General features: G+C 29.3%; 1 protein-coding gene across 1 annotated transcript; it reads right to left on the bottom strand.

The window, feature by feature from the left end:
• Positions 1-1921: 1921 nt before the first annotated feature.
• Positions 1922-4466, bottom strand: LOC113401064 (mid1-interacting protein 1-B). Its single transcript, XM_026640785.2, has 2 exons — positions 4221-4466; positions 1922-2532 (listed from the first exon to the last, which is right to left on the bottom strand). The coding sequence occupies exons 1-2, from the start codon at positions 4262-4264 to the stop codon at positions 2073-2075; spliced, it is 504 nt and encodes a 167-aa protein (XP_026496570.1). The 5' UTR covers positions 4265-4466; the 3' UTR covers positions 1922-2072.
• Between the last annotated feature and the right edge of the window lie 11241 nt (positions 4467-15707).

Genomic DNA, 15707 nt, shown 5'->3' with positions numbered 1-15707 from the left:
AGCTCGATAATTAGAATGTGGTTTCGTTGTTGCTTCGATATATTGCGCGTATTGTATTTTATATTGTAAATGATATGTTTCGATTCGGACTAAGCTATGATAAATTTATGACGAAAGTCATAAACAAAGTAGATTAGACACGTCGTTTTATCTCTTAATAATGCGATTATAAAATGTTCATGATGTAAGTACAACTATAAAAAATATATAAGAATTATTATATTTATACGTATTATATGCATTATAAATAATACTAATGACTCGCCTCAGCTTTGCACGGGTGCAATGCTGACAACTTAATATAATACAGAATGTCTTTAGATACAACGTTCACAGCTTTTATATTGTCATTAGACAATACAAACCGTCATAGCGGTTGCATTTTGAACCTGTAATATCTTCGAGAATATTTATTTAGATCACATGCAGTAAATTTCCATATAGTTCTACATATATTAAATGCAGAATTAACTTAATTGGTTAATATAATTTTAAGTTCATTGTATAAGGATTAATGCTGTCTTAGTTAAAATCCCTTCTTAAATAAGCCATTATTTCTTGTAAAAAGTATAAGACAAAAAATGGTTATTGTAGGATATCCCTAAGATATAGCCAACCATCGCGGATTTTTTTGTAGACCTTTATAAGGTGTACAATACTGTATTACATTATTCGAATATATCTCGTAGGGTTCAGCCAGCGTTTGCAATGTAAGCGCAAAGTGTTTATTTACATCATATTAGATTTATTACCTCTAAAATTATCATTGTTTCTCTATTATAAATAAATAAATAAATATTGGACAACATCACATACATTACTCTGATCCCAATATAAGTAGCTAAAGCACTTGTGTTATGGAAAATCAGAAGTAACGATATTATACTATCCATGTATTATATAAACCTTCATTTTTAATCACTCTCTAAAAAAAACATCAAAATTCGTTGCGTAGTTTTAAAGATCTAAGCATACACGGGGTCAGAAAGACAGCGGGAAGCGACTTTGTTTTATACTATGTAGTGATATTAGTACAAGTAAAATATGTAGATTTTTTAATAAAAACTTTCTAAGTATATATATCAATATCAACTTTTTTTTGATATTTATATTACAATAATTTAATATTTAGTAGTTAATTAATTTAATAACTGCAAATTTTGCTTCGATTATTTCTTATTAAATAATTATAACTTAACATAATTCGATATTTAATTTAAAGTTAATAATTAAGCTGTGGCACAAAATTTATGAGAAAAATATCTAATTACTAAGCTGTTCAACAACAAAATTAACCAAAAAAACCTTGAAACATCATATTATATTTAACTAATAATATTAATATTTAGGAAATAAAGTCGTAACCCTTTGAACAGGTTACATAAAATACTGGGCTAATTAATATTCATATCTTAATGTCGACATAACAGTCTGGTGGTGTCAGAACAGTAAGATTTTTGGTTTTAGCTGGTATACTTAGCAAATTTTATCTTTATATTTGATTTACTTTTAATAATTATACGAAGCAATACATTATCTATATACAATATACACTTAGCTAAATAATTATTATAGCCTTCTGATACCAGTTTGCGAAGGATTTCGCATGGCGACTGCCACGACATCAATTAGTTAATGTCTTGAATCAATATATTTGTGGCAAAAATTATGTAATGTTTCAAAAGACAACATATTTGATTCATATTATAAAGCTCGAAGTTTGTATAGTTGAAGTTAATATTATCTCTGATCTGTACACTAAGACGCAGACTAGGAATTATTGTTAAATAATTTTTCAAAACGAGTTATGATCAATCTTTACACAGAACATTTGATTCAAAGTAAGCATTTTAAATAGAATAAAGTAAATGTTTTAAAGCCAAAACTATTACTGAATATCATGTGAAATGAAACTAAAGTATAATGAAAATTAATTTTATTTAAATAACCACATAACTTATAAGAGATTCACCAACACGCCCAGCCCTATAACCTATATTTACAGTGCGGGCTACTTATTCTATATGTACAAGCGTGTGGGACAGGCCTTGATCACAGGATTATTGTAGCAATTACACAGGTGCACCAACTTCTTCCTGATAAGATCTTGTGAGATGTGCAGCAGCAGAAGTAAGTTGCCGGAGACACCGACGAAGGCCACGAAGGTGACGTCGGCAAGTTGCAGCAGCGTGGGCTGCAGACTCCCTCTCATCTTCACCTTCGATACCAGAATCTCCCGCAGCACTGGATGCATCGCTTTCAGTGTCGCTCATGTCGGATATACGTCTCCCGCGTTCCACCTGCTCATCTACTTCGCCTGCCCACAGCAATTCAGTCTTTAGGTCATTCAGCATAGCGAATAGGCAGAATGGGTCATCATCTCCTTCTTGTGGTAAATTCATAAGCCGACTGGGAACCAGTACAGTCTCATCCATGGTATTGACCATTTTGACGAATTTTTCCATGTCGTTCAATATGCTCTGCTTCGAAAATTCTGTGTTGTCATTTCTAGCTATCTTCCTTAAAGTGTTTCTGTAACAATAAAAACAACAAAATTAGTATGTCTTATTAAGGATATAAAGAATAGTAAGAAATTTCTTATTAATTATGCACTACTAGTGTATGTAATATAGCAGTTGTTGTTTTGTAAATATGAGTGACTTGTGACTTTCTTATTTCGAATGTTGGCATATTAATGACAGGTTTGGTATGTAACTATTTATAATATTATTATTAAAATACCTAATTAGGGATCTAAACAGCATAAATGCAATATAAAATAGAATATATTGCTAGTCCCATTCCATGGTTATTATGTTGAGTAAACTATGAATACAATTTGCCAATAGAAATATTATTACACTGTTTATGGTAGGTTACTAGAAGGAATTCAATTATGATTATGTAGATTATTGTTGCATTGGCTCACTGTATATTAGTTTATGTCATTGTTTAAGAAGAAGTAGTTTTAAATTATATCCATAAAATCTACAAGATTCAATAAGAACTCACAAATAAAAAATCCTCTATAAGTAACATTCATCTTGACAATGATAATTTAACAGTGACCTCAAAATATAACAACTCAAACATCTGCATTTTTTGTTACATCACATGCTTTGTTAGCATTGGAATCAATAATATTTTATCTACATCACTATAAATATACCAATATACTGTATGATATTAGAGTAATAAAAAAAAAGAACAGACACAGACAATAATTAACTAACTGCAATGTTAGATGCACTTCATAGTAAGACTTCTTCGACTCAAATTATTTTAGGTTATCTTTTAATGTTTAAGTTGTGGAATCGACCCAACCCCTACAGTGTTAATACAACTTAGTTCAAAATTGATGTAATTCGCAGTAAAGATTTAATACATGTGATTTTCAAATAAAAATGCATCAAGTTCGCCCATATAAATCTTAAGATTGTAGGTTTGAATAAAGCATTGTATGTTTAAAATGGTATTATAGGTTCGAGTTTAGAAAAGAAAGAACTCGTAAAGTCTACACACAATTTATATTATAATTGTATTTACATATAAAGCTATAGATGTTTTTTTTTGCAATTAATATACATTTACACACAAGGACCAAAGCTAATTGTTATGTTTTTGGGTCAAGTATAATTTGTTCTATGTTTATATATTGGATTATTAAAAATTCAGTTGCAAAAATTACTCACTCAAATATAAATTTAAAGTAACAACTTTTACTTGTGTTAGTATTCCTGTACTCAAACATTGTATGCCAATAAAGTTTAGAATACAATTTATTCCACGTTTAATGATTATGCAAGCCAAAAATTCTAATGCAAATAAAAAAAAATCCATCTCAACTTTGAGATGACTCAGCCACATTGCGCACGCCCACTAGGTCCCATAATGCAGGTTAACCTAGTTGACGAAACTTTTGGAAAAAACGCACGATATCCGATAACTATTCCGTAACGTTAAGCTATAAAAACCTTCAAAAATATGTATTCAGTGTAAATTTATGTTTAAACCAAATGTGAAAGGAATGTAAGATTTCATCACGATCGATTAACCTTTCTTTACTTTACACCATTTTTCATACATATACTATAAAAATGTTGTATGCAATTACTATAGCATCATTTTATCAAATCAAAAAGGGATGGGGGAAAGCTTGGGATCAAAATTGTTTGGGTGGTTGGCTCAACGGCCATTTAATAATAATTTCTTTTCCGTACCTGCTGTTCTCCAGTTTAGTCGATAAATCTGTGTTGAAAGACATCTTCACGTATTATTTAATGATTTTAAATATCACTGAACACACACGCCCTAGATTTTGTCACTTGAATTGACGTTTGCAATACCAGCTTACGAAACGTCGCGAATATTTCACTGAGCGCGAACGACCGCACACAAGAATACTGTTCAACGTTTGACGAGAAGAGGGGAGCGCACTCGGGTTTTTATATGGCTGGATCATACGATGCGGGGGAAACGAACACAGAATTTATTTTATCACTATGTTGTTGAATGTTTTTTGATTTTGAATACTCTATATATTGTTAATATATTATATAAAATAAATATATTGTTGTTTAAATTAACGAAAGGCTTAAATTATGAGAAAAAAATAGTCAAAACAATGATGTTGATACACAGGCGCGTCCCACCGGAGTCACACCACATACCGGCTTTGCGATTGGTTGTCTTAAACCATTGTCTTTTTTTATTGGCCAATTCAAAATTCGGACTGCGCGCTTTTATTTAAAAATATTTTCTGGATATAATATGGACATCATTATTATTAAAATCAATACAACTTGTAAATTAATTTATATATTTTTTAATATTCACGGTACATTATTTTTCTATTTTCTTTTTCTAATTTTATTTTTGAAAGCAGATAAAATATAGGACTTTTAAGAAAAAGTCCGGTTTAACATTCTATATGCTTTCTTTCAGAACATAAAGGTGAAAGATCATGAATAAAATTCCTGTGTCCATTGTATGGAAATATTATATAAGCGTTGATTATACGTATTCACGCACAAGTATAAATTAATATTTGAATTAGTTTATTGATCATTATGTGTTTATTGTTTGTACTTTCATTTAACAATAAAATACTTAACATAAAATATTTTCTAATAATAAAATTGTATTAAAGCGGAATAAATAATTATTAAGCCTCTATTAGGTGTAACTAGGTATACCTATCTGTATTTTTTGTAAGGATCAAGGAAATTTTATTTAATTCGATATCAATGCCGACGAAGCTATGTGTAAACTTAAATTATAAACAACGGAATGGGTGATGATTAAACTTAATTATGTATATATTTTTTAAACACTAAGTTATTGTGTAAAACATTTTTCCCTGTCATAAATTATTTTTAGAGTTAGAGTTTAGAACGAGATAGATTACATTAAGCTTATAAAAATTGAAGACCCACGATTATATCCTTTGTTCCATCAACGGGAATTTAAAAACATAATAATTGACAAACAAAAACTTAGCATGTTACCCTAGGTGCACTTTGGAAAATACGATAATGGAATACCCTATACAGTTTAGTAGTGAAGTTTATTCCCTTTTCTAGACCGTGAAGAATATAATAATTGGATCTAAATTAAATTACTAATATTATGTATTTTATATCACTGTGGCACGTTGTGTATGGACAATAACACTTTTATATTAGATCATCTACCTTTCGTAACTAAAAGGGTTAATAAAAGAAACGTAAACAATTCAATTAATGTTTCAGCGTTTTTTGGGATTTTACAGTTAAATTATGTATTTAAAACGCCTTAAAAACTAAATAGTAAAGTAAGTCAGTTTAATGTATCCAATAAATCAATGTTTGTAATGAATATTGCTAACTGGGTAGTTAAAAATTAGTATTTGTCTATGGGATCATTTTAATGACTTCTTGTGATTCTATTTTTAAAATTATGATTCAAAATTGCTTTTAAGAGATTACCTACTTGAATAAAGTTTATTTTCAATTTTGATTAATTCAGTAAAAGTAGGTAATATATAATTCAAAAATGTATGTTTGACATCTTATCATTTTCAAGAGATCTCAAATAGAAATTATGATCAATACACATATTTTACTATATTAAATACTCTATACTGAGTCCTATTTTATTTAAGAATAGTCTAACAGTTCCATATAGACGCGCCTACCATATAAAAAATTAATCTGTTTATTGTTATTATTGAACTCGCTAATAAAGTAGTACTATTCCAATGTTAATAATTCATTTAGCGTAATTAAGTTTTAAACTTATACACACTATATATAGCACACTACCACCCTAAATGACAGACCAGTAAATAAGTAGTAATAAATTTAAACCAATATGGCAAACTCTATGAAACATCTCGTTTAATCTTAACATATAAAAACATTGTTTCTTTTTATAGATAAAGAAATGATATTTATTTCTACGTTTGTGCTCTAAACTTTCCTAAATCAATTTATATTATACAAATGTGATTATTTTGGTTCTGCGTAAACCCGTTAAGTTTTCTATCCATAGATAAACAAGTTTTTTTTGTACTATTAAGTGTACCTAGAACCTACTATTAAGTCTTTCAATTTAAACGTCCTATGTAGGAGGAGACCTTAGCACGGCAGTGGGATATTACAACGGTGTTATTTTTATTTTTTAATATTATGTACATAATTTAAGTTATAGTGTAACGTAGCTAAATTCTAGAATTAATAAAAAAACTAATGCGTATTTCTCATCTACAGTATTAAACATTTAGTTGCTAAGAAAGCAATTGATAATATAATTTATTTTTACTTACAACTGTTATCTCGTTTAGATAATACTCGATTTATTATTATTATATTTCGTAAGAAAACGACACGCCTACAATCGTCATATGTGTTTATAGTGGTGATTATTTGATATTTCATTGCCTTCAAAAACATGTTTGTAGCAAGACCAAACGATCGTGAACTTAAACAAGATTTGACGTAAAAAGGCTGGAGATTTAAGTAAATACGTGTATAAATATACGTAATACAATAATTACAAAATATTATATTGACTATATAAAAGACTTAAATATTATTTTATTAATAAAAATGTGAAGTGAAAAGACTTCAAAAAAATTTTTATACAAAAAAAGTCATTTATTTTCATTAGTTAACCAATGTCATCATTATTATATTTCTAATTATACATTAAAAGAAAAATAGTTAACTCTTCAAACGTATAAATAGTCATTGGTATGTATAGTTCCAAGTTAGACAAAATATATATACATATATGTAGTAAATATTTTCCCTGTCAATATAAAAACGTGTGAGAAATAATACTTCAGTTTTTAATCTTACTTAGATTATATTTCCTAGATCCTAATTCTATTGTGAAAAATAATTTAATTTAATTTGTTGTTGTAATAAATATTAAAAATCATTTTTACTCTAAAAATACGCAGTAAAGAAATAATTGACTGTTATTAAATTTTATTAATTACATTTAGGCTGCTGACAATCCCGAATTCGTACGGTGAAAAAAATGTACAAACATGTACTTACACTTAATATTTATAATATTTTTCTCCTTATATTTAATTAAATACGGAAATTATATTGTGTTTAGTCCTAAAATAATATTCATTTCAATATTTTAAGTGCTGTGGCCATGCCATAATCATTTTCTCTTTTAGGTGCTGAATAGTTTATGTTATACCTACATAGTATATCTATGCCATGCCATTATTCAAAACAATGGACTAGCATATTCTATGATAAAAACCCTACTTTAGGTACGTACAATATTATGTATAATTGAAATTTATTTTCCTTTAATAACTTGTCTTTACTACCTACTGTTGCATTTGTGTGGAAAACACTTTTTTCTTAAATAAATATTTCTTCGTTTTTTTTTAAGTGATACCGTTTTGTTAATTTGCTGATTCGATTCAATGTGCTGATTCGCGTAAAAAAATCGTCCTATTAAATAATTTTCATGTGGTCCGAGGAACAAAAGGACAGACTGACAAATTATAGACATTTTATTTTTATATTTGTATTTCTGGCCCTCAATCGATAACAATTTTTAAATGTATTATTTACAAAAATACTGCATTGATTAACATCGTTGCGTAGATGTACAGGACTGTAGGTTATATAAATTAATATATTATTGTAATAAATTATTTATTAGTCCTAAATCGATTGATTTGATTGCATACAATGCCAATTACAAACTGTATTGTTTTCATTTCGTATTACAAAGTCTTCATATAATTTGACTAATGAAAATATATTATAGATACCTATATCGAATTTTCATTATATTTTCCATGGCTTCTTAAGGATGTTATTAATATTGACGGAGCTCTTCTAAAGCTTATTCACACTATTAATTTAATAGAAATGAAAAAAAAAAAAATACCGTACCTACTTCATACAGTTGTCATTCTGTAATTTTACATTTGCCTAATTTTTGTAACGTCATCAGAAAAAAAAACACCTGTGTCTGTATTCATTGGAACTAAATAATGTGTTAAGTATATAAAGCAAATTATAAAAGCCTTTTAAGTGTAACGTGCAATACATTTGTCTTTTATTATAAAAGCGAAACAATTGAAATGTCATTTAAAGTCAAAAAGCAATAAAAACACCGTATTCGCTTGTCTATCGTTGTTTTTACAATTTATGAAACACTTATGTTATAAGTGTATTTCTCATGATTGGCCTATGAATCAATATTTCTAAGTAAGTGTAACAAGTATGAGTTATTACAATGTTTGCCAAATGAGATGTTTCCCATGTTAGTCAGGTTGTGAATTTTCATGTGTCAAATTATTATTTGATGTGTCAGAAAGGGTTAATACTAATAGTCAATTCTAGATAAAACTTACTGTTAAATAATTTCAATTGCTATCATAATTTTTATCCTACATTTAATTTGAAAAATATTACTGCTAGTTTTAAAAATTTCAATTAATATATTTTTATCATGTAGTTACTTAGTTATTTACAAGATACTTTTTAGCTTAGCTATAAAAAATTATTTTAGAGAAAACAATAAAAATACATATAAGTAGATTCCTACATCGTTTTTCATCAGTAGGTAATTGAGTTCATAACTGTCATGTTCTAAATTGCTTTATTATTAAGGCTTTTGAGTAAAAACTTAAAAGTATATTTTTATTTAGTTTTTTCGCCATGTTAGCGCTGTATTATAAGTACTATAAATATTGTAACTTTTTCAAAACCTGTACATCCCGATTCTAGTCTCCTGTACCGGTTTACCGGTAACTTTAAATTCATTTCAAATTTGGAAAGTCACCTTTTAACCGGTAATTTTTCGTTTATAATTTCGATGTTATAGAATGAAAATATGAAAATAAGCATAGGTATAAAAATCTGCTTTTATAATTATCCTGTTTCTTGTTATATTACAACGGGGTTTTTTGTCCTCAAATTAGTAGGTAATCATCCCTGCCGACTTTGTACGGCTTTATACCCCTCCCAGAGAGCTGATAGTGCGATGATAAAATTAGACAGAATAAAAGTTTTTTTATATAAGTTTTATTTTAAATAAATGAAATTTTATATCTTTTTGATGAATTTCTGATCCGATTTGTTTGATGAGATTTGTTTTTTTAAAGGTTTCAATTATTTAAATTCAATGACGTTATTATTATAGTTTTTATAATAAGTATTAGTAGTGCCATCTAGTGATGTAATTTAAAATGAAGTGTATATAATAGTGACATCTATACTTAAAGAAGTATTGTAATACTTACATTTAACGCCATCTGTTGGAAAAATTGGTAATTGTTAAGTTTCATACACAAAAGTTTTATCTAGAAGTATTGACGAATATCCATAGATGGCATTATTTTCTATTATGTTTATAATGCAAAGTTAAAATATTAGATGTCGCTACTGCCTACTGATATGATAACTGTCTATGAAATAGATGATAGATACATACTTAAAATTGTGTAAATATATAAGTTACATTAGATACAAATATACTATTAATATCCTTTTTATTAAGTTATTAATGAATTAAAATTTATATTTCATAATTCCTTTTCAACTAAAATGATGCATAATTAGTTTGCTGGTGGTTATGTTCCCGTTTCTCATATCTATCTAAATCTAATTTATGTTCTAATAATTTAGTTTTTTAATTTTATTGAGGACACTACTCCTATGAACATTTATGTGTAATGTATAACGACTAGGTACTTACAATAGGAGTTACAATCGTTTTTAGCGGATGATTAGTTTAAAACCGATTTCTCTAATTTAGTCAATATTGATTTGTCATTTAAAAAACGAGACCACAGTTTTATTAATTACGATTTATCGAGAACTGTAAGTATATCATAATTGCAGACGAATCAAAACCGAGAGAAAATGTTGACCTACTGTATTTATTCATGTATTTAAAATCACCATTAATTATTTTAATTCGTAATCATAGTTCATAATAAACGTTTGACAAACAGTAACGTGTAATTTCAGTAGTTCGGGATGGCAAAATAAAATGATGTTTTACAATGATGCTCCAATCTCTCTATATTTCTTTACAAATTCCTCACAATCATCCAATTGTTTTCCTTATGACAGCTCAATCATTTTTAAAATAAGAAATAGTGTTACATGCCAGTATTAAATGTTATTCCATATAAAATAATATTAACTAAAGTTGTACAAATTATTGATCTAATTGATCACGATTACAATAATAATTGTATATATTTATTATATGTGATATTATTAATGATATAATTAATTATGATATCCTATGACGTAGCACCGTATTGGAGACTAGGGCTAGTCTAAACTATTCAAGGTTATTTAAACAAACGTTTAAATAACCTTGAATAGTGTGCCCATGTCTAAAATGTTATTTATTATATTATATATTTTATGACGAAAATTTAAACTTTTCTGGATCAATGTATTGTCGAATAGTATACAAAAATATTTCAAATGAAACCTTTAAATGCCCAAACTCCTTTACGAAACGATATTATTTAATCTGTTTCGAGTATTTATTAGCTGAAGCAATCAAATTGATTGAGATTAAACAAGTAAAATAGAGTCAAAGTTTGCTGTCCGGCCGTGGAGGCGTGGAGAGCGCTCTCACGGTTTGCGGCCGCTAATCAAATTAAGCTCGGGATACCGCAGATAAGATAATGCGGAAGAGGCGTTGCTTAATTTATTTTTCACCATTATATATTTTACTGAATAGCAATACTTAGTTTTGTTGTATTCGAATAGAGTATTTGAATTTGTTTTAAACGAACTTATAGACTTTAATTAACTACTTATTTATTTGGTTAGTAAATGAAAAAAAGCTTAATAAAAACATAAAGTAATTATAATATAACTAATTAACTAATGACTATTATTTTCAATTGATTAAAAATATTTAATCTGCTTGTTACAAAATTAAATATAGTTTAGTCGTTTTGAAAAGTAGACTGTCTTTAAAATGTCAGCTAAGAACTGTATTATTATTTAATAGTACTCTTAAGTTACCTACTTGTCTTTAATATATATGTAATTATTATAAGAGAGTTATTTGAACTGATCGGAACATGTGCAGGCCGTTACTTTACTAAGAACAAATTTGGAAAATGGAAATTAATTAATCTTGATTAGAGACACAAAACTCTATGTATGATACTCATGAAATTTAATAAGATAAGGTCTCTGCTATAATTGTTTTTATTATGAGAAAAATCGTTTCCATATTAACCTATCCATCCGGATATTCGGGCGATTTCACTAGGGCGGGATATGAACGAGTGTGCAAACAGGCGGAACGTTTGCGCGCTTTGATTCGTCACGAGAGCCATGGCCTCAAATGTATCACTTTAATTATTCTGAACAAATCATTCGGAAGTACCTACTTAGATTATAAGTAATTAATAAAAAAAACATGTTATGTTTTTTTTTTTTTGATTGAGATAATGAAATTCAGTCGTTGTATTATTATTTTGTTTTCTATTTCATGAAATAGATTTTACAAAAAGTTCCATTGTATTTGTTATATATACATAAATATCATGATGTCCTCCTGACCGATTTCGGCAATAGCGGCAAATCTCAAGGGAGAAACCAACTACGTAGGATATATTACACAGGTACACTCTCATAAACCGATGGTCCAGAAAATCCGACATCCGGCTGGAAACAGTTCAGATGCAGGACTAACGCCTTTTCGTGCTTTCCGAGGCACGGGAGTGTCTAAAGTTCCAAATTTCGGACGATTACTAAGAATATTTCGACAGAAAAACCCGATAATGTTTTATCGGTCCTAGCTGTGGTTGGAAACCAGGACATAGGGATCTGCGGCCTTATATCTAGCCACTAGACCAACGAGGTATTCAACAAATAAAAATTACATATAATGTATTATTGGTATGGCAGAAAAAAATGATTGTCGAACTTATACCATATATACATACCTATATATACCTCGCTGGTAAGCAAAATCTATACTTTTCATATTATAAAAAAATCCTATGGAATCCAATTTTTTACAAATAATTTACCGGTGGTATGGCTTTGCCATGACAACTGTTATAATGATATTTCTTTGTATAAGATCGCCTGGGTAGGTTATCATATAATCTACCAATCAGCAATACGAAGTCTTGTTGTATTCCTGTGAAGGAAGCAAGGAACATGCACAATGGGCATAAAATCTTAGTTTCCAAGGTTCGTGGGTGCTCGGCGATGCGAAGGTTGTTAGTATATTCTTTAGTGCCAAAGTCTATGGGCGGTATGGACCACTTGCCATCGGGTGATCCATTTCCAGGTTTGTCAATATTTATAACTTACCATCAGAGATTTCGATTTATATTTTTTTTGTCATATATTATAACTATATATATATTGGGGTTTTCATGTGCTTGAAGCAGCGTGGTTCGTGGGGGAAATATCCTTTAGACCATCTCTTCAAGTGGACAGGCCTTAGCCCAGTTGTAGGACATTTAATGTATAAGTCTGTTCTCATGATAACTAGCATATCATTCATAAAACGTACCATAATAATTATCCAAGCAGCTAGAATCGAATGAGAACGAAACCCTTAACACTCCAAGTATTTGTCTCCATCGCAATATTATCTGAATGGGACGGAATAATAACAGCGTAAATTAATTATACTCGCCGCCATTCGAGGGCACAATATCGGAGCACCATAATACGGGCCTTAAATTTCCTAAACCTAGCTAAAATGAAATCGCCTTCAAGAAAAAGGGGTTTGTGTTTTAATGCCCATCAGAAAATAAATGCTCGGGGACAATAATGTGGGATTCGTTGGTAGATATAAATTCCGAATAAAAATACTCTCTGTCGAGTTGAATGGGTATTTTCTAGTGTTGTAGCTACTTCTATTTTATGTAATAGCGATTGTCGATTCAATTTTGTTTATATATTAAATATAAATATTACTATTTTATTAATACGAATATAGTTATATATTTTTAAGAATGTTTACAATTAATAACGTTTAAAATAACTTTTGTTTTGACTACGTTTTTTATGATCCGCGATGATTGCCTGTTATTTTAAAATTTCGTTTAATGAATATTATTCATATTTAATATTAAAATAGTTTCGCTTATTTTTTATCTCTACATAGTACAAAACAAAGTCGCTTCCCGTTGTCTGTCTGTCTATATGTATGCTTAGATCTTTAAAACTACGCAACGGATTTTAATGCGTTTTTTATGAAGGTTTATATGTGTAATAATATAGAAGAGAAACACTGATAATTTTAGAGTTTTCTAATGTGATGTCGTAAATTGCAACTGCTGGCTGAACCTTACGAGATAGATCGAAATAATATACTAAAGTATTATGCACCTTAAAAGGGTCTATAAAAAAGTCCGCCATGGTATATGTCTATCTCTTTTTTTTATGGACAAGGCCTAAAATGTCAGTAGCTTATCTTTAGTTTTAAGTTGGATACATTATGAATAAGTTACTTATTAACAAATTTTAAAAAATAAAATTTTAAAAGTTCTCTTTTCATAATGTTAGGTACATTATGACCTTAATATTTTTAAATTATATCGATATGTACATATATTTATATAGGTACACGTCACATCCCTAGACGACGACCGCCATCGAAAGAGTTGCGAGCAACGTAAACGTTAAGACTGGATGAACAAATAAATGAATCGACCGATCGATACAAAAGATCTTAATGCTAAGAAAAGCGTCCAACGTTGTTACTGTGCTTTGTTTTTTACGAGCAAAATCTTGCTTTTTATTTTAATAGACAATTATACATGTATTGTTTATGTAAAGTATTAAGTGAAAAAGGAAACTGGGAAAAATGCAGCTATGCCATATATAATAATTAACTATGTATTACTGTATTAATATAAAGTAACAGATATCCATTAAGGAGGAGATTTTGGAACTTTTCCATCACGTTGCGTCAATGGAGGTTGGTGAAGAGACATTGTCAGGATTTCATTCGATATGTGTAAGGTTTTATCGAGCAGAAAGTGATGATTTATAAACACAGATTAAGGCACAGTATATCTTTGTTATGTTGGCACGTGTTGTATCGATTAAGCAATCTCGGCTCGCATAATAATGATTATTAAAAATATTACATATATGATAGTGTTTTAAAAGACAGAACAGCCGTATCTGCTATGGTTTTCTAAAAAGTTTTAATTAAACTTCGTTTAATATGTGTGACTAAATTTTATACAACTAATTGAATTGTGATTTTCCATGCAGATATTTGGTTACAATATTATTTTAGTTTTTAAATCCAACCAACGATACATAGTGTATAGAGTCTGTTTGTAATTGTTGATTTACAATGAAAATATATTATGTAATTAGGAATTTTACGACCTAGTAAATATGGGCAATACCTGTATATGTGTGTATACGTGTGTGGGTTGATTGGATGAGATCATTGTGATAATAAATAATAAATACATAAATAAATAATTGTGTAAATATAAAAGAGTATAATATAGGTAGTGAGCAGATTCGTCTCAGTTCGCTAGACACATAACAAGAGCTCCGCTATGTATATAATACTTGTACTTAATCTTCCGAAACGAAAGAACAATTTAATTCGAACCAAACAGCGTTTGTTGACACAGCTAAGTAACCACGCGACGTCTCGCTTCATTTGCATTTCTCTTAATCTACGTTATGAATAAAGAAAAATCGCTGAGATGTTTTAAAGCGTTCGCTTAAGCGTCCGCCTAATGAAGAGTGCCAGAGGGATTACCGACCACCCGCGCACTTTCGCGACATTACACTTTTAATTTGAACGAATCTTATTATTTTCTTTTGTTGATTTAAGCCCTCGTACCAGGAGACGGGTCGAGACGTGACCTGCAGTGGAAAAATGCGATTGCCATCTAAAGCCAACCGTTTAAATGAACGAGATTGGAGCTTAAAAAGTATAATGGACGAGGGGGTAGGGGGCGGCGATCCCGGGGGCGCAAGATGGCCGATTTGCGATTGAGATGAGACCCCCGCCTTCTCCGCTAAGATCAAGCAATATAATTAAGTCCGCTTATACTTCTATCTACATATTGGCTCAATTATCATTTAAGGAGCTAGCTGTATTTATATCTATATATCTTGGTCTTGATGACGCGATTGTAGAATTGACACCAATTGAAGAAACAAAAGATATATGTTATTCCCACACACACACTTATCCATCTTTGT

This window comes from Vanessa tameamea, chromosome 2, assembly GCF_037043105.1.
Source record: "Vanessa tameamea isolate UH-Manoa-2023 chromosome 2, ilVanTame1 primary haplotype, whole genome shotgun sequence".
NCBI classification, from domain to species: domain Eukaryota; kingdom Metazoa; phylum Arthropoda; class Insecta; order Lepidoptera; family Nymphalidae; genus Vanessa; species Vanessa tameamea.
The sequence above is the reverse complement of the archived record's forward strand: the minus strand, read 5'-3'. Positions and strand labels throughout refer to the sequence as shown.

Bases quoted from the DNA above. Each gene is read 5' to 3' on its own strand.
- LOC113401064 (XM_026640785.2), bottom strand. From the start codon at position 4,264: ATGTCTTTCAACACAGATTTATCGACTAAACTGGAGAACAGCAG. The intron at 2,533-4,220 runs GTACGGAAAAGA...TTATTGTTACAG, and splicing joins ACTAAACTGGAGAACAGCAG to AAACACTTTAAGGAAGATAG.